A 26770-nucleotide genomic window follows, 5' to 3' on the forward strand; every position below is an offset into this window, starting at 1 on the left:
TATATCCACATACATATAGACTCTTAGACTCGTACTCATGCTTGGCTTGCTTATTTGTTTATTTAACATTCAATTCATTTGCGACTGCGGTTTGTGTTAATGTTTGTTTACTGTGGCGCCGTTTATTTGACGCTTGCACTCAAAACTTAAAGACTGGTAGCTCCCAGCTCCCACGTATCCCAAGTATCTGAGAACTTGCCGCATGTGGCATGCCACGCAGATGACCTCAGTTTGCCATCAGCGTCAATTGCAATCCCCTTATTAATCATTTTGCCTCATAATTGCGTTTACTCAGTGCACATTTTATAATTTGTATGTGTATGTGTGTAGTAAACACATACATATATACTTATGTTCTTGTCTAATCTGGTTGCATGTACATATACATATATGTAATTGGAAAATTGCGCGTCAACAACAACTGAAGCGGCGACAATTGAACAACTTGCGTTTTGTTGTTGTCGTTGTTCTCTTCGTTGTTGTTGTTGTTGTTGGGCAGCTGGTAACGTCATCGGCTTGTAGAATGATAGCGACGACTTGAAACCGGTTTCCTTAGTTTGTTTATTCAGCTTTTGATTTGCCAAAAACTTCAAGTTAGGGTAAAAAGTGACCGGGCCACTTTGTATCTTGGCCATTGAAGAAAAATAAGCACCTGCTGCCAATCTTTGCAAAAAATGTGAAGCTGGCAAAAGGTAAAAAAATGAAAAGAAGAAATCGAAAAGCAAAACAAAACAAACCGAAAGAAGCAGCTGGTGTTAAGTCCAAAAATAACAAAAAGGACAAAAACCATTAAGTAGGAATGAAGTGCTCGACTGTACTATGCCTAGTACCAGCATCTTTACATTTGATTCAATCATTAATAAAAAAAAAAACTAAAACATAGATTCGACCTAGGAGTATTTTTATAAAATTGGTTAGCTATAAGTCTCTTTAAAACATGTATACTCTTTTTTAGAAAGTCTTAATCTTGCCATTAATTGTGCAGCTCATTAAGAGTTTTATTTACGATTCAATAAAATAAATAAGTATTCTCCATCATTATAGATATGGGTCTTGTCTCATTTCATAATGTTTCATTACGATTCTTAGGGCAATTGAATCTGCTCTTTTAAAAAAATGTGTTTCTAATCGTTTTCTCAATTTGCAAACTAAAATCCAGATGTAAAACAGCTGCGAGTTTCGAGTATAATTATATTTGCGGTATCTGTCTGCCTTTTCGCATTCATTCTTATTTTTCTCTTCCAACTTTTTGCGCGTCTTATTAATCTCTTCCATCTTTTGCCATATGAATGTATATATACATATATATATATGTATAAGTATTTAAGTCCCGCATATGGCCATAGCATGTTCGCTTTGTGCATTTTTAATAATTTTTTAAGGAAATATTTTATAAATTCCCATCGCATTACTGCGCATTTCCTGCGCCTTCACAATTAAAAGGAATGAGAATGCATTGACAAACATTTGAGAAATCAATTTGTTGACCGCAAACCCAACTCAGCGACCCAAAACTAAAACTAATGAGTGGGTATTAAATAAGGGCGAGACACGCAATGCCCAAAACTGTCACACAATTTAAATTTGTAGTTTTGTCAGTCTAATTAATTTGTATCCATTTAACATTTACCACAGGCACACGCCGCATGTGGTAAGTTAATATCCCAGGTCGAAATATCCTGTAATTCGCTAAAATACGAGTAGTTTTCCATTCTATTTTCGTATGCTAACATTTATTGTATTTTACAAAAGTTTTCTGCACATGTGTGTGTGCATCACACACTCCCTTTCCCGCCGTAGTTTTTAATTATTCTTTGAGCTTATTTGTTGCTCTTCTTGCCTTTTTGTTTTGAAAATAGAGCTGCGCATTAATTAATGCGAGAATGAAAATGATAAATTGGACATGACCCAAAAATTAAACTGTGCACGCTTTGAAGGACATGCGAAATATTCATTACAGTAAAGCACAGCTATATGAAAATGTATACAGAAACTTTCTTTCCCAAAAATGTATACTTATGTTAAATAAACTGATTTAACTTTCTATTAGGAGGAAATATCAGTTCAGTTAGTGATTAAAAAATTGTACTAAAAAATTCAAAATTTTACACAGAATAGATTATATATATATTTTTTTTTTGAAAAAGTGTCAAGGGAAATATTGGCAGCTTTAGAAAAAATGGAATTTTTAATAGATAAATTGTCATTTCGCAAGGAAATCGTTTAAGATTTGATAAAGCTATGACAGTTTGAAGATATCGAAAAAAGTTTGACAAACATTTATATATTTATTCATATTAGCAACTAAAATTGTGCTTTTCATATGACACACACCTGTGCAGTGGATTAAGGTGTGCACAGCGCATAGGGGACATGCCCCGTGTGGCATGCCTGTGCATAAAATTGAATATGAAATGGCTTGACAATACAAAAGTGACAGTCAGGATGGAGGGCAGGTGGTAGGAGGCTTTACTGTATCTATGGGCTCAACTCGTTGCTGTTGTTGTGCCGCAGCAGCCTCCAAAGTGTCAATGAACGATTTTAGTCCGCTTGCCTTTTGTTTGTGCTTTGCCTTTCGTGGGTGTGTGTGTAAGAGGAAATGAAAGAGCGACCAGTTTGAGCAGTGGCTGTTGCTGTTGTTGTTGCTGTTGTCGGAACAAGAGCGACACACTTGAGCACATGCGAGTTGGCTGCAGGGCATCACAAGCACAGAGAGTCACTGATCCATGGCATTCAATTGTCGAGCAGCAGCAACAACAACGAGAACGACAACGACAACGACAACAACAACAACAGCTACAACTATGGAACAAAAGCCGAACTGTTGACAATTGACTGACAAATATGATGATAAATAAACTTACATACATACAAATTTATCTACTCTTACATAGCTATGCATACGTATACTTTATATGTACATGCGGATACATCTGTACATATATCGACATCCGTTTTGCTTGCCCTGAATACTTAAAGTGCTTTATGAGTTTTTAATTATTTGTATTAATCAGGGAATCAAACCGAAACAAATATAGGTTACGGTTTCGGTTCCGGAACGTCCTGAAATAACTATAACGGTATAACAAATCAGCATTGAAAGATTTTAAAATGTTAAGATGTCGTTTTATTATTAATATGACATCAAAATAAATTACAAATTACATTTTTTGAACGAATTTAAAAATATTTGAATGCAGTATGAGTGTAGAGACCAAATTATGATCAAAATGACATCCCGCTTGAAAATTGGTTTAATTTTGCTCAAGTTATGACAGTTTGAAGTTGGGCAGACTGCGGATTTAGCCATTTTACAAGACCAAATTATTGTTCAATTTGGCATGATTTTTGACAAAAAAATGAAAGGTCTCAGAATTAAGTTTAAAGTGTCGTTTTATCCTAATTACGATATAAGGAGTTGATTAAAAGTGAAAGCTTGAGATTTTTAAATTTTGAATTTTCGAAATTTCTAAGGGGGGACCCTTACCATCGAAATCGAATCTTGGTCGAAAATAATAAAATTTTTTTAACAAACAAAATTTAAATGCAGAATGAATTAAGGGGCCAAATCATGATCAAAATGACATTCCGCTTGAAAATCGGTTTAGTTTTGATAAAGTTATGAGAGATCAAAGTTTTCGAAAAAATCTCAAGGGGTATGTATGGAAAATTGGATAATAGATGGCTTAGAATCGAAAAAATATCAAATTTTTTAGATGATAAAAATTTAAATGCAGAATCAATTAAGAGGATAAATCATGATCAAAATGACATTCCGCTTGAAAATCGGTTAATTTTTGATAAAGTTATGAGAGATCAAATTTTTCGAAAAAATCTCAAGGGGTATGTATGGAAAATTGGATGATATATGGCTTAGTATCGAAAAAATATCAAATTTTCTAGATGATAAAAATTTAAATGCAGAATCAATTTAGAGGCCAAATCATGATCAAAATGGCATTCCGATTGAAAATCGGTTAGTTTTTGATGAAGTTATGAGAGATCAAAATTATTGAAAAAATGTCAAGGGGTATGTATGGAAAATTGGATAATAGATGGCTTAGAATCGAAAAAATATCAAATTTTTTAGATGATAAAAATTTAAATGCAGAATAAATTTAGAGTCCAAATAATGATCAATATGACATTCCGCTTGAAAATCGGTTCAGTTTTGATTAAGATATGACAGTTTGAAGTTGGTCTTAAACCACAATCGTTTCGGTATTCGGTTCTTGACAGAATATTTATTTCGACTACGGTCTCAGATCCGGTGTTATTCCCTGATATTAATTATTTCTCTGTCTTTATCTTTTCATTACAGCCACTGTGAGCTCCACTTTAGCAGCCAATCCAGCAGATTCAGATCAAAAAGGACCCGTCTTCCTGAAGGAACCCACCAATCGCATTGACTTCTCAAACTCAACTGGCGCCGAAATTGAATGCAAGTCGAGTGGAAATCCCATGCCTGAAATTATCTGGATTCGTAGCGATGGCACCGCCGTAGGAGATGTACCCGGACTGCGTCAGATCTCATCGGATGGCAAGCTGGTCTTTCCACCCTTCCGCGCTGAGGACTATCGCCAGGAGGTTCATGCCCAGGTCTACGCTTGTCTGGCCCGCAATCAATTTGGCTCAATCATATCGAGAGATGTGCATGTGCGAGCGGGTAAGTTGTCGGTGTTCTAGAGAGAGCACGATGGAGTCTACCGAGTGCAGAGCAAGCTGGTCGGATGTGGATTTTACAAAGTAGGGGAATTACCAACAATTCACTTAAATAACATTTAAAAAGAGATTGTTACTATCAAAGAGAGAAAGGCATAAATAAAATTGTTTGAATATTTTTAATGAAGTAAGTTAACCCAAAATTGAATTTTACTTCAGAATTGCAAAAGTCTAATTTAAATTCCTTATTTTTAAATTCATGCCACATTTTTTGCAAGAATTGTGGAAAACTTATAAAAACCACTCAAACATATATTAAATGAAAAAAGTATAAGATTTAGTTACAATTGACTAAAATATTAAAAATACGATTCTTAGTATTTGAAAATTGAAGTTGAATGCTTGATAAAGTCTAATAAATTTATGATTAGAAATTAAAGATGATTTAAAATTAAATTCAGGGATTAAATCTGTAATGTCCTAGATTGTCAGGCTGACCGATTTTTTATTTATATTGCTATATTCTTCGGATAATTAATACAACATCCAATGCTTGCACTGCACTCAAACAAAACTTTTTTCCAGGTTTTCAGCATATTTCAGCACCGTTTGATCAACGAAGGGTCTCATCTAGTTTGTCTGACTACGTTGAAAACTTATTCTGTAAAAAGGGAAACTTTCAACTTCTCTCTGATATTTTCATTGCAATTCGATGTCAGTTGCCATTTCCCAAAAAAAAACCGAATTGTTATTTGCACTTTAGAGCTGTCCAAAGTGTTAAAATGTTGCTGTACTTCTTGGTTTTGGTAAGATGTCTAGTTCGGCCCACCTTCATAGGTGTAAGAGGTCATGTGCTGCTCATTGTTGTAATGTTGTAATCGTCGTCTTTGCAATTTCACTGTAATTAATCGTTGTGCAAGCTGTTGATGATGATGCAATTGGCACGTTTGGCCTGTCGCCTTATAGAGGAGGGCCAGAGTTCATGTCAGCAGTTCACCAAGTTCAGTTTATCGAGTTATGAGTTTATAGCCTAGATGGGCACACACCCATACATACACTCAGATTCATACACACCCGGGAAAAATGTCAGCTTATTCGCTGTGGAAATATCCATTACTTCCGCTTGCATAAACCAGCACTAAATAGGCCAGAGTTGATAGCTTTTTTCCTAATTATGTTACAATCATGTGAGCTACCCCACAGAATAACGCCACCTGGCGCCCATAGATGACAACAGTTCCAACTCAACCTCGCTTAGTCATCAGGCGTCTTGTTGACGTGTTTGTCAGCAATTAGCTCATGCCAAGAGACCTAGCCCAATCTCTGTCCCTCTTTCCCTCCGTTTTCAACCTTATTATTGTCGTTTGGCTTTGCTTAGCATGAACTCGACTCGCTTCCTATTTAACTAAGAGAATTTATCAAGTTTGCTTAGTGCCAAAAATATATATAAAATGTGGAGACCGATGATATGTTGCTAGTTAACATGAAATATGGCCTGAACACGGGCTACACCTAAAAAAAAAGTTGTTTAAATAATATAAAGCTCGACTGTGATTATGTTTTTCTCTCGCACTTTTCACTTAATTGGTTGTCTAATTGTTTTCCGACAAACAGGAAACTAACAAAATTGTTTCTAGGAACTTTGCTGAAAAGTTGCCAAGGTTAAACAGGTGTATTGAGCGTGAGAATCGTAAGATTCTATTATTGAGTCTCATATTCGCACAACACGATATCATACTCACAAATTAACACACAAAAACACCACTTTACAGTTGTTGCCCAGTACTACGAGGCGGATGTGAACAAGGAGCATGTAATCCGAGGCAATTCGGCGGTTATCAAGTGCTTGATACCCTCATTTGTGGCCGATTTCGTAGAGGTTGTCTCCTGGCACACCGATCAGGAGGAGAACTACTTTCCAGGCACAGAATATGGTGCGCCGTACAGCAACAACTATTCTTAAATTCTCTTTAAAGTATATCTGCACTATTTAGGATTAGGTCTCTACTAAACGCATGGCCACAGTGAACGAAAAGTAGAATCCTTCATTCAATCATTCATCAACTATATTACCCATTTTGTATCTACATTTATTTTTATTTCTTCTCTCTATACGTTTAGTCGTTTCGCAACACTATGAAGAGGATATTCACAAAGCGTTTGTCATACGCGGCAATTCGGCCATATTGAAATGTGATATACCATCGTTTGTAGCTGACTTTGTTAATGTCATATCCTGGCATACCGATCAGGAAGAGAATTTCTATCCAGACACTGAATATGGTGTGTTTTCACTCTCTCTCTCTCTTTTTCTCGCTCGCTCGCTCCTGCCTTTGTCTGTGTGTGTGTGTGTATGTTGCAAAACAGCACTACTTTTAACTACGTCTACAAACTATGTAATCCCACAAAAACAACAACAACAACATCACACGCAACATCATTGTACAGTGCAGTTAATCAACACTAAGTACTAGCCAAAAACCAACACCCAACACTGGTACACTAATAACTGTAAAATACGCGCCACCACACAAGTGTATCTCTGCAATGAGCTAACTCAATTAATCAACACTGGTCAGGTTACAGTCCCCCATGTCTTAAGTCTCAAGTGTTTCAGTGTTTCGACTTTAGTTTTTCCTTTTTTTTATCATTGAACATAAATTTGATATTTGTTTATTTTATAGTTTTATCATATGCTTGTTCAATTTGCTTTAGTCGTTACCCAATACTATGATACCGATGTAAATAAGGCCTATGTGATACGCGGTAATGCGGCAGTTCTCAAATGCGAAATTCCCTCGTTCGTGGCCGATTTTGTTAGCGTTGTTTCCTGGCACACGGATCAGAATGAGGACTTTTTACCAGGCTCCGAATATGGTTTGTGCACTTCAAATGGTTTAAGTTTTAGGTTATGTCGAGAGTTGTATTATAGAATAATGAGTTTCCTTTTCCCCTCCTTGTTTTCATTTAATTTTTAATGCATTTATCAAAGTTTACAAAGTTTGCTTGTTTTCTGAGTGCGTGTTTATGAGCCATGTTCCTAAACTATTATTAACCTCCAGCCCCGAGACTTTCTCAGGGAAGTTGTTCATGCCCATGACCATGGCATAGCATAGCTAAATATTTATGTTCATCTCATCAAATTGTGCATTAAGCTGCATTAAATGCATTCGCTGGTCTTGATTCTTATTAGTCTGGTAGACTTATTTCAATTAGTCTCTTGAAGATTTTCACACGCCCGACACACGCAAGGTGTCCATCCTTTCCCTTGCACTCTCACCACTATCACGTAATCTCTATCATTTCCCCTCCTTTCCCATTCATGCAGTTGTGCAACAGTTCTACGAGTCGGAGGTTAATAATGAGTATGTCATACGCGGTAATGCGGCAGTGTTGAAGTGCTCGATACCCTCGTTTGTGGCGGACTTTGTTCAGGTTGTATCCTGGCAGGATGAGGAGGGTCAACTCTATGGCACACTCGATGAGCAACAGGGCATGGGTGCGAATCTCTAGCTCTTAATGGATACTTATACTCGTATACCTAGAATAATAAATCTACTTTCCCCATCATCTCCCATTTATTCCATTTTCTTTACTTTATCTCTACATCGCGGGACTTTCCAGTTTCCTTTAGTTTGTGTGTTGATCTTTAATCATTTTTCCTCAACATTTTACAGTCGTCAACCAATACTATGAGGCTGAAGTTGTATCGGAGTATGTAATCAAGGGAAATACAGCGGTTCTTAAATGTACTATTCCAAGTTTTGTGGCCGACTTTCTGCGTGTTGAGGCCTGGGTAGCCAGTGATGGCACGGAATATATACCTCAGGATGATTTTGGTAGATCCCCAACTATTTGGATTGTTACTCATAAGCAGCGGTTCCCCACATTATCCCGACGCCAATTACTATACCTTTTCCCTATTAGTATAGCTTTCTTTATTGATGCTTTTGTTCGTTTTCTGTCCAGTTGTGAATCAGTTTTATGGCGCCGATATTTTAATGGAGTATGTGATCAAGGGTAATGCAGCGGTACTAAAGTGCTCCATTCCCTCATTTGTGGCTGATTTTGTGCGGGTTGAGTCCTGGATCGATGAGGAGGGCACTGAACTCCGTCACTCTGATAACTATGGTACTATACTTAAATTAAGCACAAAGTTAGTTAGTATTGATGTAACTAAAAGTATTTGTACCTGGGCTTCCACTATCCAAAACTCTTTCCCATTATCATTTGATTTCTTCTTAATTTCCCGCTTCTTTGTACATTTTCTAGTGGTCAATCAATTCTATGAGGCTGAAATTATGACCGAGTATGTTATTAAGGGGAATGCGGCAGTTTTAAAGTGTTCGATTCCGTCGTTTGTGGCTGATTTTGTGCGTGTCGAATCCTGGATTGATGAGGAGGGAAATGCATTGACCTTCTCCGATAATTATGGTGGGCACCTGTAACATTTGTCGCGTTGTAGTCTTAGGTTTAAGTTAACAAACATCCCAACCCAAATCAAAAAAATATTATCTATTCCTTTGCTTTGATTTCACGTTTTATTTCACACAGTTGTTTCACAGTTCTACATAACCGAGGCTGAGAATGAGTATGTGATTAAGGGCAATGCGGCGGTGGTCAAGTGTAAGATTCCCTCGTTTGTGGCTGATTTTGTGCAGATTGAGGCCTGGGTAGACGAAGAGGGGGTTGAATTGTGGCGCGATAATGCAAGCAGCACCTATGGTACAGTCTACGAGTATACAAAACATATTTTTCTAATTAGCTCTTACGTACTTAGCGTTTAAAATTATCTTCCCCTACTTGTATCTTCATCATTTGCACTTATCAACTTTGTTTTCTTTTTCAAAACTAAACTCACATTTGTCTCAGTTGTCATTCAATCCTATGAATCGGAAGCGGACAATGAATATGTCATTCGTGGCAACTCTGTGGTAATGAAATGCGAAATACCATCTTATGTGGCGGATTTTGTTTTCGTTGATCTCTGGCTGGACTCAGAGGGTCGCAATTATTATCCTGATAATGCCGAGGAGACGGGTACTCTTTCTCCATACGACTAGTTCTCTTTTTATTATATTGTATGGTCGCATGAGTTTCAATATCAATAGTTTGTCGTCCTCAAGGTATTCCTTACATCATTTAAATGCAATTTCTTTAATTTTCCTTTATTTTGTGCCCCTTTGTTTATCTCTCAGTTGTGCATCAGTTTTATCAGACACGCGTCATCGATGAGTTTGTGCTGCGTGGCAACTCTGCCACCTTGAAGTGCCTGGTGCCCTCGTTTGTGGCCGATTTCATAGATGTTGAGGCTTGGATAGATGAGGAGGGTGTGGAAATCACACGTCCTCTACCTGACGAATCCATGGGTAAAGCTTTGACAGATCGTAAAAGCATAAGTTTAGACCTAGGCTTAGTTTCTAGCTAGCTTTTTAAATCCTATATTACTATAATTATCTTTTTTTCTAATCATGTCCCTTTCCGAATTCCTCATCAATGCCTTTTTAGTGGTCAAACAGTTCTTCGAGTCGCAAGTGTACGATGAGTATGTAATCAAGGGCAATGCGGCCATATTCAAGTGTCAGACTCCGTCGTTTGTCGCCGATCATATCGATATAACCGATTGGATTGATACCGAGGGCGGTATCTATACCAAAAATATAACGGGTATAAGACTTTCGTGTATATTGGTAACATTGTAGAAACATGAAGGGGGAGTCCATCCACAATTACTCTTATGATTTGAACTTATTTTCCTCATCACATCAGATAGTTCTAAGGACGCCCATCTTTTATTTCCTATCTCATCTTCTTCAGTTGTGCCACAATCCTACAGCGTCAATGTCATGGATGAGTCCATCTTACGTGGCAATAGCGCAATTCTCAAATGCCACATTCCCAGTTTTGTTGCCGACTTTATTGTCGTCGATTCATGGGTTGAAGACGAGGAACGTCAGATATATCCGCAGGCCGATGTCACAGCTAGCGGTAAATCCTAGCTATAAGTTCTCCTAAGTGTTAGCCTTGTTTCTATTGCCACATAATCGTACACAATACTTCCCGTCCAAATACATTCCATATGCCAGCTTGTTGCTCGATCGATCATTAAGTGCCTTGATCCTTGAGGCTCTCTTCTAACAGGTTTCCCCCATTGCTGCGCTGTTAGGCATTCGATTTCTTTTCTTTTTTCTTTACTTTCAATTTCACTTTTCTTTTTTCACACTTTTTCTGTTGTCCAAAATCTGCAAAGCTACCTTTTTTATTTTGATATCCTATCCCGCTATATCCCAACTCCAAGAGTCGCTCCTGACTTGCCCAGAACCTACCCCTTCATGTAGTTGAAAGTAGCGTTGTTTTGTAGTCTAGTGTAAATATGTATGAACAAAAATGCTAATAATTTTAACTCAAACCAACAATTTGTACATATGAAAGTAAAAACAAATATTTATTCAGAAACTGTTAAATAAAAATTCATCCAACACGATAATCCACATCAGCTATAATATTGGCATTTTTGTTAAAGCATGAGAATCATCAATGATTGTTAAGATATTGTGGGAAATATTTGAAAATTTGTTTATAAACCAATTCAGTTTGAATGTAAATATTGCTATATGAATCTTAACAAGTTTCCCACTATTCTCATCAATCAAAGCATTGCTTAATATGGTGCATAGTTAGCTATAAGTATAAGATTTTGTACAGATTACTTTAATTTAATTTTATTAATCTAATATAAAATCTGAACAGAATCTTGTTTGTCGTTGTAAGGCTGAAACTTTTGTTAGTCAATTTATAATAAATATTTAACATTAAAATATCATTGACACTTTTCAGTCTTACATATACAATTGTACATAGAATCTAGTCTAATCTATTTAATAATAGTATGTATACACAATCGCATTTTGAAAGTCACATTGCATGAGATATTAACAAATGACACAATCTTTCAGTTGCGCAACGCTTTAAGATCAAAGAAAAAATGTACATATAAATGCTTATATATAAGCTGACCTGTTGTGTGGCTTTCGAATGTGTAGCGAAAAAATTCAATTAAAGCAACAATTTTAATTGAATTCGATCAATGTATAAAAAGTAGCTTTATTTGTATGGTAGCTTAAGTTCTTCCAGAAGCACCATGACTAATATATTTTTTTTCTTCTCCATTAATTATCTTTTAATTGAAAATCAAATAAATTAGATGGCAAATATCTTGTACTGCCGTCCGGCGAATTGCACATTCGTGAAGTTGGACCTGAAGATGGATACAAGAGCTATCAGTGTCGCACCAAGCATCGTTTAACCGGAGAGACGCGTCTCAGTGCGACTAAAGGACGCTTAGTCATCACAGGTAAGTCGGCCTTGTTCGCCAATTTGTTGTTTTACCTTCCAAAAGAACTTCAGTTATTTATTCTGATAATTTTACACATAAAATAACATAGGTAATCATCAAAATAATATACAAATTGACTATTAATAAATTTTATTACCAAATAACTTTACTTTGATTTATATTTCTATCAGAATAATGATAACTGAAGTTCATTATTGCTAAATAAATTTCACCCAAATTTAAGCATTTTCGAAATTAATCTGAAACTTTAAATCTAAGTCTTTAATGCAATTCGTTAAAGTTAAGAATAAAATAAAAGAAGAATTTATCTAGTTAATTACATTGTCAACAGCCAATTATTTTGATATAAATCTTTACTTCAATAAAAAAATTATATAATACATATTACAATTGAAATTTTTGGTGAAGAATTCACTATCTTTTAAGAAATAATTCCAACATAAACTAGAAAAAGAATAATATAATATTTGAGTGAATTTTATTTAGCTTTATTAATTTGGTAAAAGTAATAAGTCACAAATGATAAGCAATATTGCTTTCAGTTAAGGATTTATTACTATATCAATTTGAAATATGTTTGGAATATTTTTGTCATACAAACACATTGAAATTTCATTTATAATTAATTTAAACAAAAATGTTCCAAACATATTAAGTATAACAGGGAAAAAGTTAGGTTTGAATCAATAATTAAGTGAATAACTTTTTCCTTGTTCTGCTTATAAATTACTGTTTCAGTAATTTATCAACTTTTTTAAAATATTTAAAGAGCAACAATATTTTGATATCATTATTATATTCCAATATTCAATCAAAAAGATTTTTTGCTTAAAATCTTTTTCTTTGTGAAGAATGAAGCGAACTTTTTAAATGACATAGTAATTATTTTTCTAATTTATTTTAAAGTACAATGGTTTCGCATTTGTCAAAAAATTGTTGTTCGAACTGAATTGAAAACTGCCTGAATGTTGGGATAGGGTACTCGACAATGAAATGAGCTTGAAATAAAGCTAAGAGACAGAAAATTTTAGAGTTATCTGTGGTCCGTTTTAAATGGAGCCTTACCAGGGCCTTTTGTATTGTACATTTTTCGTAAATCTTTCTTCTCACTTATTGCGCCCAAGGTAAGTGCCCACACAACAACTACAAGTAGTGTTAAATATTTAAAGAAAAATAATATGTAACATTTTAACACCATTTTCCATTTGGATTCATTCACAGAACCAGTTGGCAGGGTTTCGCCCAAGTTTCCAACCACACTGACAAGTAGCAGCTTCACGAGTGAGGCCAACGATAGTCTCACCTTGCTGTGTCCCGCTCAGGCCTATCCGGCGCCATTATTTAGGTGGGCTAGCCATTGGCATCTCTGTAAACTAGACCCAACTTTGGACAGTTTATTAGTTTCAACTCTGAAGAAATAGCAATTTCCCAAACTTCCTTTTTTTTAGAACCTATTGCAAGTGTTGGTCCACGTCTGCTTTCTGGCAATGATATTAAAGTTGTGCAATATGCCGCCCAGCATACTATAACCCTACTCTGTCCGGCCCAATCATATCCTATGCCCATGTTTAGGTAAGATCTATCCCAGCTGCGGGCAGTATTAAACTTGACTATATTCCAAAAATAGAGCCCGTTGGGAGTGTTGGGCCACGTCTTACGAGTGGCGATGAGTCTCGAATCCTCAAAGTGCATATGGAGCATAGTGCCACATTATTATGTCCAGGTCAGGCCTATCCGGTGCCATTCTTTAGGTAACCTAACCCAACATCAGGTCTTATTGCAATAGACTTGCATTCTAAGTTCCCATTTGCAATCTTTCAAAGAACCCGTGGCAAGTGTTAGTCCCAAAGTAACGGCGGGTGATGATGCCATCAAGATTCCCAAAGTAGTAATGGATCACAGTGCTACTCTGATGTGTCCAGCCCAGGCTTATCCGGTACCCGTCTTTAGGTAAACTAGACCAACATTTAGGCATACAAGAAACTTCGTTTTAAATACTTAAGAAATTCTATTGATTCAGAGCCCGTTGGTAGTGTCAGTCCACAACTGAATGGAAATGGAAACCAGGAGCACATAACACTTACTCGTATTCCAGTCAATCAAAGCGTAACTCTAATGTGTCCAGCTCAAGCTTATCCAGTGCCCTTCTTTAGGTAATGTTCCTTATCCCAACAAAAGGCTCACTTTTAGTCATGGTGTCTTTTTACAACTGTCTATTATTTTGAAGAACCCGTTGGCAGTGTTGGTCCCAGATTAACCTCAGGTGATGATTCCCGCACCACAAAGATTCGGCTTTCCAATAGCGTTACTTTGCTTTGTCCTGCTCAGGCATTTCCTGTGCCTTTCTATAGGTAAGATCTTTGTTGATCCCCATTTGCAAATTCGGGCAGTATTTTCATTTGCTTAGTTCAGTTTTCTTATCCTTGACTTTATTCATTTACAGAGCCAGTCGGCAGTGTTAGCCCCAAAATAAATACAGGCGAGGATTACAAACATATTAAGGGCAAAAGTTCTCAAGATTTGAGCTTATTGTGTCCTGCCCAGGCATATCCCCAGCCCTTCTATAGGTAATATCCCTCAACGATCAAGGCCAGTTTTCAAGCAGCCAGTCTTAATTACTTAAACCATCTGTATGCTTCGATTACAGAACCCATCGGTAGTGTAAGTCCCAAGATAACAAATTCAGATGATCTAAAACATGTGAAGATTAAGAACCTGCATAGCCTCAGCCTTTTGTGTCCAGCTCAAGGGTATCCACAGCCTGCTTCTAGGTAAAGTTAGTTCAAGTCCCAACATATCAGGTGTTTAATCGAGAATTTCATTTCGAAATCCATTTTATGAGATATTTCCCTGTTGCAGAACCCGTTGGAAGTGTTGCACCCAAGCTAAATTTTCTTGAGCGCTTTAGAATGATGCAAATTGAGAGCGGAATTAGTTTTAACATTCAGTGTCCTGTGCAGTCGTTTCCGATGCCCGTCTTCAAGTAAGATCCTAATGTCCAACATTCAGTTTGTTTAGACTTTGTATCCTTAATTGAACTGATAGTTAATTGCGATTTCTAGAACCTGTTGCAAGTGTGCGTCCGAAAGTCAATCCCCAGGACAAGCACCAGTTTATCGATGTGGAGCTAAATAACAACTATGCTTTACTCTGTTTGGCACAATCCTATCCAACGCCCGCTTTCAGGTGGGTGGCAATTTGTTTACACCCTAGTAACTAGTTACTTGGCCCCGCCCATCAACAGACAGTTTTCTGGCAAAATAAAGTGCATGTCGTGAAGAAAAAGTAAAACCATTCCGATTTCCCTATTGTAGAACCCGTTGGCTCAGTCAAGCCCAAAATAAACGTCCAGGATAAATTGCAGACACGCGAGATTGCCCAGAATGTTGGATTCGCCTTGCTCTGCCCGGCACAGTCGTATCCTATGCCTGCCTTCAGGTACCGACTCCTTGAGTAATTCCACTGCATGTCTCAGAGCTATTCTAGAAGCAATAAATTCCTCAAATTACTTGACTTGACCACAGGTCAGCAATATAATTCAAGTGATTATTTCGTTAGCCTCATTTCCAGTTGGCAGTTTTCAAATTATAAAAGAAATTGTGCTATATTCATGTTGTTTACAGAACCCATAGGCAGTGTACCGCCAAAGGTTGGCATAGCCGATGAATTGTCCAATACGAGAACTGTACTTGGCGCAAGTTTCAGCCTGAAGTGTCCGGCCCAATCGTATCCCATTCCAGCATATAGGTATGCTAATTCAGGCAGTTTTTGGTCGAATAAAAAAATATCTGGAATTTATATCCTTTACAGAACCGATTGGTAGTGTTCCGCCAAAGGTTAGCATAGACGACGAGGTGGCCAATGCTCGTGCGTATGTGGCCAAAAGCTTAAGTCTGAAATGTCCTGCCCAATCGTATCCCATACCAGCCTATAGGTATGTTCTTCAAGCCCAGAGATACAATATTCTTAGTTCAACATTCAGGTAGTTTTTTTTAGGCAGAACTCGTTATTATTACATAGTTTCTTAATTTGTTTTAGAACCTGTTGGCTCTGTGCCCCCCAAACTGAATCTGCTCGAAAGAGTTCGAACCATGGAAGTTCTCTTGGGTTCGGAATATGCCATGCAATGTCCTGGCCAAGCATTTCCAGTGCCCATTAATAGGTAATGCTCCAATCCTATCTCAACAACAGGCTGTTTGAATACCTCTATGGTATATCGAATCTTATTCTGATTATAATTTTCAGAACCCATTGGCTCTGTTCCTCCCAAGATTAACAATATCAACGATAAGTTTCAATTGATGCAAGTCAAATTGGGTCACAATTTTGCCATGCAGTGTCCTGGACAAGCGTATCCTGTGCCTGTAGTTCGGTTAGTTACATTGTCAATGACTTGAGTTCCCAACAAAAATGACAGGGTTTCGTTCTTAATCCAATTTATGTAATAAAATGTTTATAATAGAACCTATTGGGGCTGTTCCTCCGAAAATAACGAATCTACACGACAAGTTTCAATTTGTACAAGTGAAACTGAATGACGATTATGCTATGCAATGTCCTGGTCAAGCGTATCCTGTGCCCATCGTTAGGTTAGTTCCAATTCAATTGAGAAACCTTGAAACTGATATTTTGGCAGTGTAATTGTAATAGATTAAAATTATATAATAATTTTTTTGTAGAGCCCATAGGATCTGTGCCACCAAAGATCACAAGTCTTCATGATAAGTTTCAAGTTCTGCAAGTGAGATTGTCGGAGGATTATTCCATGCAATGTCCTGGACAAGCATATCCTGTGCCAATTGTTAGGTTCGTTTTTTTTCATATTCGAAGCCCATTCACAACATTCATTAAGACAGTTAATAGTTTGATTACTGATAATTACGACATCCTATCGTAGAACCCGTGGGCTCCGTGGCTCCTAAAGTGGATACTCGAGATGAATTCACTTTTGCGAGAACTCAACTTGGATCAGCAAAGGCTCTGATTTGTCCAGCTCAATCGTATCCCATGCCTGCATTTAGGTAAAGTCTATCTTTTCTCTGAAACCCTATCAACATTCAGGCAGGAGTAGAATTATCTTCAAACTGTTCTGTGTTCCTTGTAGAACCCGTGGGCTCAGTGGCACCCAAAGTTGACATTAAAGATGAGATTAACTATGCCCGCGTTGCGCTGAATCACAGTTTAGCTATGGTGTGTCCAGCTCAGTCGTATCCGGTACCGTCCTTTAGGTAAGCCCCTTTCCAACATTCAGCATTTAGGAGATTTACGTTAGTTTCTCTTGGGAATAGTTACTACTTTTGCATCTCTAAATTTGCAGAGCCTGTGGGAAGTGTGGCACCCAAAGTTGATCCCAATGATCGCATTAAATGGGTGGATAAACCCAAGGGTGTCTCCTTGAGCTTACTCTGTCCAGCCCAATCTTACCCGACACCCGCTGCACGGTAAGCTGCGACTTCCCTCCCTCATATTTCCAGGCAGTTTTCTTTAGGGTATTTGATCATTTGGTGGTAAAAATCTAATAATTGTTTGCAGAGCCTGTGGGAAGTGTAGCGCCCAAGGTGGATGTCAAGGATCGCATCACGTGGCTCGACAAACCCATGGGAGAAGCCTTAAACTTACTCTGTCCAGCTCAGTCATATCCCATGCCTGCTTACAGGTATTATAACCTGACCCTATCAAACATATTCCGGCAGATTTCATATAGTTATTGATAGTTCTGTTAGCTATAGTAGATAACTTTTTCCAGAACCTGTTGGCAGCGTTGGGCCCAAAGTTGATATGCATGATAAGATGGATGTTCCCATAAGGAGTTCGAACACGTCGTTAAACTTGTTCTGCAAAGCTCAGGGTTATCCGATGCCAGCCTTTAGGTATACAAATTAATCCTTAAAGCATATTCAGGCAGTTTATTTCTCTAGATTTTTTTAGAAGTGGATTCTAATCCTATGCTGTCTTTATTATTGTAGAACCCATTGGCACTGTGGCACCAAAAGTTGACTTAAAAGATAAAGTTGCAATATCTGTTGCTAGAATCGGTTGGCAGTTGAGCTTAATTTGTCCTGCCCAGGGTTATCCTATGCCAGCATTTAGGTAAGACTCCTCTGGACCAGCGACAGGCAGTACTTTAGATATTAAGAAAATTAACTATATATCTCTATCGACTCACTTAGAACCTGTGGGAGCTGTCGCTCCGAAAGTGGACATGAATGATAAACTAAAGTTCTCTTCGAAGCATTTCAATAATTCATTGAGTATCTTGTGCCCCGCTCAGGGGTATCCCATGCCCGCTTTTAGGTGAGCCTAACTTTCAGGCAGTTTCTTCTTATAGTAAATGACATATTTTAAATTCAGGATGTATATTTAAATTTCAGAACCCGTTGGCTCTGTTGCACCTAAAGTTGATATAAACGACAAGGTCAAAATATCTATAATCAGGTTAAATCATTCATTGAGCTTGATCTGTCCAGCTCAGGGTTATCCTATGCCAGCATTTAGGTAATAAAAAGTCGAGTGAATTTTTTTTCGTTTAGGTGTAGTTTTCTTGTAGAGTGAAATTGCGCGTTTGTATACTTGCAGAACCCGTTGGCTCCGTTGCACCTAAAGTTGAAATTAAGGACAAGGCTGGCATATTTTTAGCCAAGTCTGAGAATTCTTTGGCTCTGCTTTGTCCCGCGCAATCCTATCCAATGCCTGCTTATAGGTAATAGTTCAGCTTAACAATTGTCTGATTAAACTGTCCCAATATTTTGGCAAATTTTAAAGTAGATAATAGTTTTTCATTGGCTAAACCTTATTTGCTTGCAGAACCTGTGGGCAGTGTGGCGCCCAAGGTTGAAATTAAAGATAAACTGGGAATATTTGTGGCCAAATCAAATTATTCAATGGCCTTGTTATGTCCAGCTCAGTCGTATCCGATGCCAGCATTTAGGTAAGGTCCCATTCAGGCAGTTACCCATTGCAATATCGATAATTTTTGCAGAACCGATAGGCAGTGTTGCACCGCGTGTTAATCGCAAGGATGAGTTCAACCATGATCGCATCAGCAGCACACAAGCTATTGCCATACAGTGTCCAGCTCAATCGTATCCAGTGCCTGTTTATAGGTAAATTCAGTCGAGTATCCTTTTCCTTGTCTAGCAGTTGCTTCAATCTTTCTTCCTTATGACTCACTCCTTAACTTTCAGAGCCTGTGGGCAGCGTGGCACCACGTGTCAACAAACAGGATGGCCTGACACGCGACAGTATTAGACTTCAACAAACTGTTGCTATATTTTGTCCCGCTCAGGCCTATCCGGTGCCATTCTATAGGTAATTGCCCAAAGCTCTTCCATCACAATTCGAGCATGTCAAAGTCTTCAAGCATCATTGGCTACCAATTGTAATTAACTTTCCCCGCACCTCTGCTGTATAATTAAACCCACTCACAACAATGTCACGCAACTCATTGTTTCTCTCCCCAGTCCGAAATACCCTCAACCTCAAAGTTCTGGCAGTTTTCAAAGTTTTCCACTTGATCCTGTATTGTTTTGCATTGACTTTAATAAGTTGTTTGATTTAAGAGCCCGTGGGAAGTGTGCCACCCAAAATCAGCATTGGGGAGCGTCGCAAGGATGCCGAGGTTCCATTAAAGGGGGATATAAGCATATTTTGTCCTGCACAATCTTATCCTGTGCCAGCTTATAGGTGAGACTATAACAACAACAGGCAGTTTTCATTCATTTAGCTAGTTTGTTTTCTATTCACTAAATAAGAGCCAACTTAAATAATCTCTTTTAATTAGAACCTGTTGGCTCTGTTGGGCCCAAGATAAGTGTGGGGGAACGTCTCAAGGATGCGGCATCTCAGCTTAACTCCACATTTACACTCTTCTGTCCAGCACAATCCTATCCAGTGCCGGCATTTAGGTAAACCTCATTAGAAAGTAGTAACAATTCATTTATTTTTCGCAACATTCAGGCATTTTAATTTTTAATAATTTTTCTAAATGGAAACTGTTTAATTTTTGCATTTTCTTAGAACCTGTGGGCAGTGTTGCGCCCAAAATCAGTGTTGAAAATCGTCTCAAAAATGCAGAAGCTCAGTTGGGAAGCAGCTTTACGCTCTTTTGTCCTGGCCAGGCTTATCCGATGCCATTCTTTAGGTAATCTATTAAGTCATCTTTCCTAGATTCAGGCAGTTCTGTATATGTTGTGTGTATCGACTTTTAACACTTTTTTAACACTATTGTTATAGAACCTGTTGGCAGTGTGGGACCACGTCTAACCTCAGGCGACAAGACACGCAATGTGGATGTTTTACTTGATGGCAGCTTCACGTTGCTCTGTCCAGCTCAGGCTTATCCGGTTCCCTTTTTTAGGTAGGACCTTTAACGATATTCAGGCAGCTTAGGAATATATGTAGCCAGTAGGGATTAACCTTACGTTTCATTTGACTTACAGAACCTATTAGTGGCGCTGCTCCTCGAGTTGCTTTGATACAAAAAACAAATATCGAATATGTTCGTATAGCTGAGACTGTGGCCATCATGTGTCCAGCCCAGGGTTATCCTGTGCCTGCATTTCGGTAATCTCAGCGTTCTCATCCCTTTTTATTCAGACAGTTTTCATTGGAGTGCATTTTTGGACATTTCTTTATGATATTCTATCCCCATTTAGAGCCCATTAGCAGTACAGTGCCCAAAGTTGTTTCCTTGGCCAAGTTCGATATGAAAACTTATGAAGGCTCAAGCACCTTGGCTTTATTATGTCCAGCTCAAGGTTATCCTGTGCCAGTTTTTAGGTAAACTAAAACAAGTTCAAGTACACGTACTCAACATTCAGATGCTTCATTAGTTTATCTGTATATTAAGTTTATAACAAAATTTTCAGAGCCAGTATCGAGCACAGCTCCTAAGGTGCCCCCTCTACAGTCACGTCCCTTAGTTGTGGCAGGTCATTCAAGTATTTCGATTCTATGTCCAGCGCAGGGTTATCCCGCGCCTAGTTTTAGGTAAGATTTATCTTCAATCAAGTGTCTATCTAACATTCAGGCTTTATATCAGCTATACTGTAAATGATTGTAAGATTTAATTGCCCATTTCAGAGCCCATTGGCAGCAGCCCACCAAAAATTAATGCGTTGACCTATAAACCCAATACAGTTGAGCTTCATGCTGCCACTGCAATACTTTGTCCAGCACAAGGTTATCCGGCTCCAAGTTTTAGGTGTGTTATTATATTAGTTATTGTAGAGTTTAGGGAAGAAGTGATTTATCCTTAACCAACATCAGGCACAGGACTTCAGTTCCTATATTTTTAAACTCTATTCTTTAACCATTACAGAACCCATTTCAAGTTCAGCCCCAAGAACACCTGCTCTCGTGCAGAAACCTCTTGAATTGCATCAGGCTCATTCAATCTCTTTGCTTTGCCCAGCGCAGGGTTATCCGGCGCCTAGTTTTCGGTAAGCCGAAATTACCTCATCCGCCCAACATTCAGTTTATAGATGTCAGGTTGTAGTAACACTTTTATTTTGACCATTTAGAACCTGTTGGCGGTAAGGCACCTACTTTACTTTCCAACGACATCAAACGCTCTTGGATCGAACGCTTGCTGTCCACAAATGTGGCGTTATTTTGTCCAGCTCAAGCTTATCCAGTTCCTGCATTCAGGTTAGGATTGTCATAGTATCTGTGTACAAGTATAGAAGATCTTTTATTCTTTTTCGACTTTCGGCAGATTTCATTTAGTTATTTTGATAGACATTTGCTTAATTTGTGAATTTTTTTCAGAGCCTGTTTCAAGCACGGCACCACGCATTCCCTCCATAATGAGTAAACCCTTTGAGCTGAGAAGTGGCACAGATATCTCCCTGCTTTGTCCTGCACAAGGCTATCCAGCGCCTAGTTTTCGGTAAAAACGCCTATCCCGACATTTAGTTATAGTCTAGACTGCATTTTTTTTATTATTCGATTTTTAAGAAATGTGCTATTGTTTTCGGAACAGAACCCATTTCGGCTAAGGGTCCCACGCTCTCCATCGATACCAAATGGTCGGGAATTGAGCGGCATCTTGGCATAGACATTGTTCTGTTGTGTCCGGCTCAGGCATTTCCGGTTCCTGTCAGCAGGTTAGCCTTAAATCGGAAATCTAAAATGCGTGCCTTTAATTATGCATGAGCTGTGCGAACTTTAACCCCAAGCAAACCAACGCTCGTTCATTCATAAAATGTGTGCGCAAACACACAGCAAAATAACAGCAACAGCAACAAAAACAATTACAAACAAAACAGACGCGCACACTCTCATAAAAAGTAAGCTAAGTAAACAAACCGTAAACCGTAAACCGTAGACCGTAGACTGTGGGCTGTAGGCAGACAGCGGCAAAGCGAAAGAAATAGCAATCAATTGCAGCTGTATCTCACTCCCCTATCACTGTGTGCGTGTGCGTGTGAGTGTGAGTGTGTGCGTGACGGTTTGTAAACAAACGCGTAGTCACAGCTGATTGCTCTCTCGCTTGCGCTCTCTCTCAGTGCGCATGCTCGTGTTCCACACAAAATTTCCCAAACAATTACCCCTACATGCGCGCGCCATTGCTTGTGTGGATCGTGTGTGGACAGCATTTGCTCTCGCTCACATACCGGTTTATGAATGAACGCACGTTTTTGGGTCAGCTTTCGCTTGTTGCTTTTTGTTGTCTTTATCTTGGCTTTTGCCCTCGACTTGTTGCCGTTAGTTGCGCTTTGTGCGCATGCTTGGTTTCTTTTTGTTGTTGCTGTCATTTGAGTAACCTTAAGCTTAACATTGACCTTAATAAAATATGCATTGCGCGCGTCAGTTATTGTCGTCTATTTCCCCTCTCTTAACTTTTTTTGTTGGACTGAGTTCGGCAAGTTCAACGTCTTTTGGGGGGTTGCGATTCGTAAAAGGTCACGTTCAAACGCACAAAGTTGAAGTTTCTTGTCGGAGTTGTTGAGATTTGTATTGAGGTGAAAATAGGTCAAAGGTTTAGCAATTATGCTTATACATTTATTCCGGCAGTTTTCTAAGTGCTTAATACTTAAGATAAAATTATTTTCACAAGTTCAATATTATTTTCCGAAGAGCCCATTGGTTCCAAGGCCCCCGCTGTTCCCACTGGTGTACAAACCTTTCAACAAAATGTTCCCCTGAGCGCCACTTTTGCCATGCTTTGTCAGGCTCAGGCTTTTCCGGTGCCTGTTTTTAGGTAAAGCTTTTGTAATGACCAAATACCTATCTAATTTAAATTTTATAAAGACAAGAGCAAATTGTAGTAACTTGGATTAATGCTTGTCAACTGGTTCTGTACTTCATTTTTTTAACTAGTTAATTTTTAACGATTAATTTAATACTTTGTTTTTAGAGCCTGTCGGCGCAAAAGCACCTACATTCTCCAGTGACTCCAAGGGCAGCATTTTTGAGCGTTCAATCGATTCGAGTTTTGCTCTGTTGTGCCAAGCACAGGCTTTTCCCGTGCCAATAATTAGGCAAGTTCAACGAGTAGTTCTCATATCAGGCTGTTTTTTTTTTCTTTTTTTTGATAGTTTAAATAGAAAAAGAAAAAGTTCCCATTCAATAACTTTCCAGAACCCATTGGCTCCAGAGCACCAACATTTTCATCGGACTACAACTCATTTTCCTATGCACGTGCTGTGGGTCACAGTTTTGCGTTGCTTTGTCAGGCGCAGGGATTTCCCGTACCCGCCATGAGGTACACTCTTTTCTCAGCTAATTCGGGCAGTTTTCTTGGTAAAAATTTATGCATAGCATTAAAGTTTTCTTTGGCTTGTAATTTACAGAACCAATTGGAGCGAGAGCGCCAACCTTCTCAACTGATTCCAATTCTTTTTCGTACACCCGAGGAGTAGGTCAAAGTTTTGCGCTACTTTGTCAAGCTCAGGCATATCCAGTGCCTGCTATGAGGTAGTCCCATTATAGTCTTAACTTAATTTGCATTCAGTCAGTTTTCAATATACGTTTTTGTGTGGCTAAAGCATAAAAGGAATCTTAAATTTCAGAGCCTGTTGGAGCCAAAGCGCCCACATTTGCCAGCGTATCCAAAATTTCTAGTTTAATTGGACATAGCTCCAATGATATTGTGTTACTCTGTCAGGCTCAGGCTTATCCCGTTCCAATTATTAGGTAAATTTAAAAAAAAGAAAGGGAATCAAAACTAGTAAGGATAGAAGAAATAAAAATATAAAATAATAAGAAGTTCATATATTTTTAACAAGTTGCATAAGGAATCCAACTTGAGAATAGTTTTAAACCCACTGCCAACTGGTTTCTTTTTGCTTTGAATTTAAAAATAATTACATATAATGTGGAATTGTATTTTTAGAACCTGTTAGTGCAAAGGGTCCTACTTTCGCTTCCGATATGAAAAGCTACACATTTGTGCGGTATTATGGGCAAAGTTTCGCACTTCTTTGTCAGGCTCAAGCGTATCCTGTTCCAATGATAAGGTAGATTTAATATATCTTTATACTTCCAACTTTCAGTTCAGGCAGTTTAAAATATTTCTCTGATTCCTTGTAGAACCAATTGGCGCCAAGGCACCTTCTTTCTCTGGCGAATCGAAGAGTTCAACATTTGTCAAAGAATTGTCGACAAGCTTTGCCTTGTTGTGTCAGGCTCAAGCGTATCCCGTGCCCATAACACGGTTAGTTCCTTAATCATTCTGGCAGTTTTCCCTTACGTTTTCTATGTTTAAATTCATCATGGGACTTTATTGTTGCTTTTTAGAACCTGTGGGCAGTGTACCACCCAAAATTTCTGGCGGTCGCTTGCAGGAAGTGACAAAAATAGCCTCCAGTGACTTGGCAATGTTGTGCTTGGGTCAATCCTTTCCTACACCAGCATTTAGGTAATGATCCTGTAGATATTCAGGCAGTTTAATAAAGTATTTTCCTTTATAATCAACTTGATAAACGACTTAATTTCAGAGCCCATTGGTAGCGTAGCACCCACCATATCTGGGGATCGTTTGCAGGAATTAACTCGCAAGATGGGACATAGTTTCTCCATTTTATGCCAGGGACAAGCGTATCCCATGCCTGCCTTTAGGTACTAATTAGTTGATTAACAGAAAAGAAATATCCTTCTACCGTTCCGGCAGTTTCTATAGCTTTCGAGAGAGAATTTTCTTTAACCAGTTGATTCTTTCAATCCTACAGAGCCTATCGGTCATGTTAAGCCTCGCATTGCAATCAAAAGCATTGAGATCAATGAGGTTCCCCTGAATGGCACATTTGTCGGACATTGTCCGGGTCAGGGTTATCCTGTGCCAGTTTATAGGTAGATAACGATAGCTTTTTCCTTAGGGCGTTTATCTTTTCCGCTAGGAATTCCCTTTACCTTTGAAGTGGCGCACACAATAAGCAAATGTTAATGATATTGAACTCACACTTCGAGGTAAGTAAGTAAAGTTCTCGTTGCCAGTGGAGGATAAAAGATAAGTATGAAAAGCTGTGACATCCTTGTTGTGAGTGTCGTTTGCTTGTTGTGTGTCCACTTCCAGCCCAATCCAACTTGAGCCAGTTGAATATCCATTAACATTCCGCTCTCATTGCAGATGGTACAAATTCATTGAGGGAACCACCCGAAAACAGGCTGTTGTACTGAACGATCGCGTGAAACAAGTATCTGGCACACTGATCATTAAGGATGCCGTTGTCGATGATTCTGGAAAGTATTTGTGTGTTGTGAACAACTCGGTGGGAGGAGAAAGTGTTGAGACTGTGTTGACTGTGACGGCTCCACTCTCGGCGAAGATCGATCCTCCCACACAAACCATTGACTTTGGACGTCCAGCTGTGTTCACCTGCCAGTATACGGGTAATCCAATCAAGACAGTCAGCTGGATGAAGGACGGCAAGGCAATGGGACACAGTGAACCTGTGCTACGCATCGAGTCCGTCAAGAAGGAGGACAAGGGAATGTATCAATGTTTTGTCCGCAACGATCAGGAGTCGGCAGAGGCAAGTGCTGAGCTCAAACTGGGCGGTCGCTTCGATCCCCCCGTCATCCGTCAGGCATTCCAAGAGGAGACCATGGAACCTGGACCAAGTGTATTCCTTAAGTGTGTCGCTGGCGGAAATCCCACACCCGAAATCTCCTGGGAACTCGATGGCAAAAAGATTGCCAACAACGATCGCTTCCAAGTTGGTCAATATGTTACAGTAAATGGCGATGTGGTTTCCTATTTGAACATTACCTCCGTTCATGCCAACGATGGTGGTCTGTACAAGTGTATTGCCAAGAGCAAAGTGGGCGTGGCTGAGCACTCGGCAAAACTGAATGTCTACGGTCTGCCCTACATTCGTCAAATGGAGAAGAAGGCAATTGTCGCTGGAGAAACTCTGATGGTCACATGTCCCGTAGCTGGTTATCCCATTGACTCCATTGTCTGGGAGCGTGGTAAGTGACTAAATGGGGATGCGAACGAAAATATATCTTAATCAAAAAAAAAAAAAAAAAAAAAAAAAAAAATGTATTTATATATTTATGTCTTTATCTAGATAATCGCGCTCTGCCCATCAATCGCAAGCAGAAGGTCTTCCCCAATGGCACCCTTATCATTGAGAATGTGGAACGTAATTCAGATCAGGCGACCTACACATGTGTGGCCAAGAATCAGGAAGGTTACTCGGCTCGTGGTTCACTGGAAGTGCAAGTCATGGGTAAGTTGATCAGATCAGTTACAGCGCCAGCTATTTGCCCTTCTCAAAGAAGGGAAGCTTGGCGTCCGTTTTA

The 26770-nt window shown here is 38.7% G+C and overlaps 1 protein-coding gene across 1 annotated transcript in view; it reads left to right on the forward strand.

The window, feature by feature from the left end:
• The window catches only part of LOC117785610 (Down syndrome cell adhesion molecule-like protein Dscam2), a 71086-nt gene that overhangs the window by 14146 nt on the left and 30170 nt on the right, over positions 1-26770 (forward strand). The window contains exons 3-8 of the mRNA XM_034623710.1: positions 4322-4666; positions 8935-9096; positions 11867-12016; positions 15082-15205; positions 25590-26434; positions 26536-26697. Of these exons, the coding sequence (XP_034479601.1) occupies positions 4322-4666; positions 8935-9096; positions 11867-12016; positions 15082-15205; positions 25590-26434; positions 26536-26697 (1788 nt within the window). The remainder of the gene's footprint in view (positions 1-4321; positions 4667-8934; positions 9097-11866; positions 12017-15081; positions 15206-25589; positions 26435-26535; positions 26698-26770) is intronic.

This window comes from Drosophila innubila, assembly GCF_004354385.1.
Source record: "Drosophila innubila isolate TH190305 chromosome 2R unlocalized genomic scaffold, UK_Dinn_1.0 1_C_2R, whole genome shotgun sequence".
Taxonomy (NCBI): Eukaryota; Metazoa; Arthropoda; class Insecta; order Diptera; family Drosophilidae; genus Drosophila; species Drosophila innubila.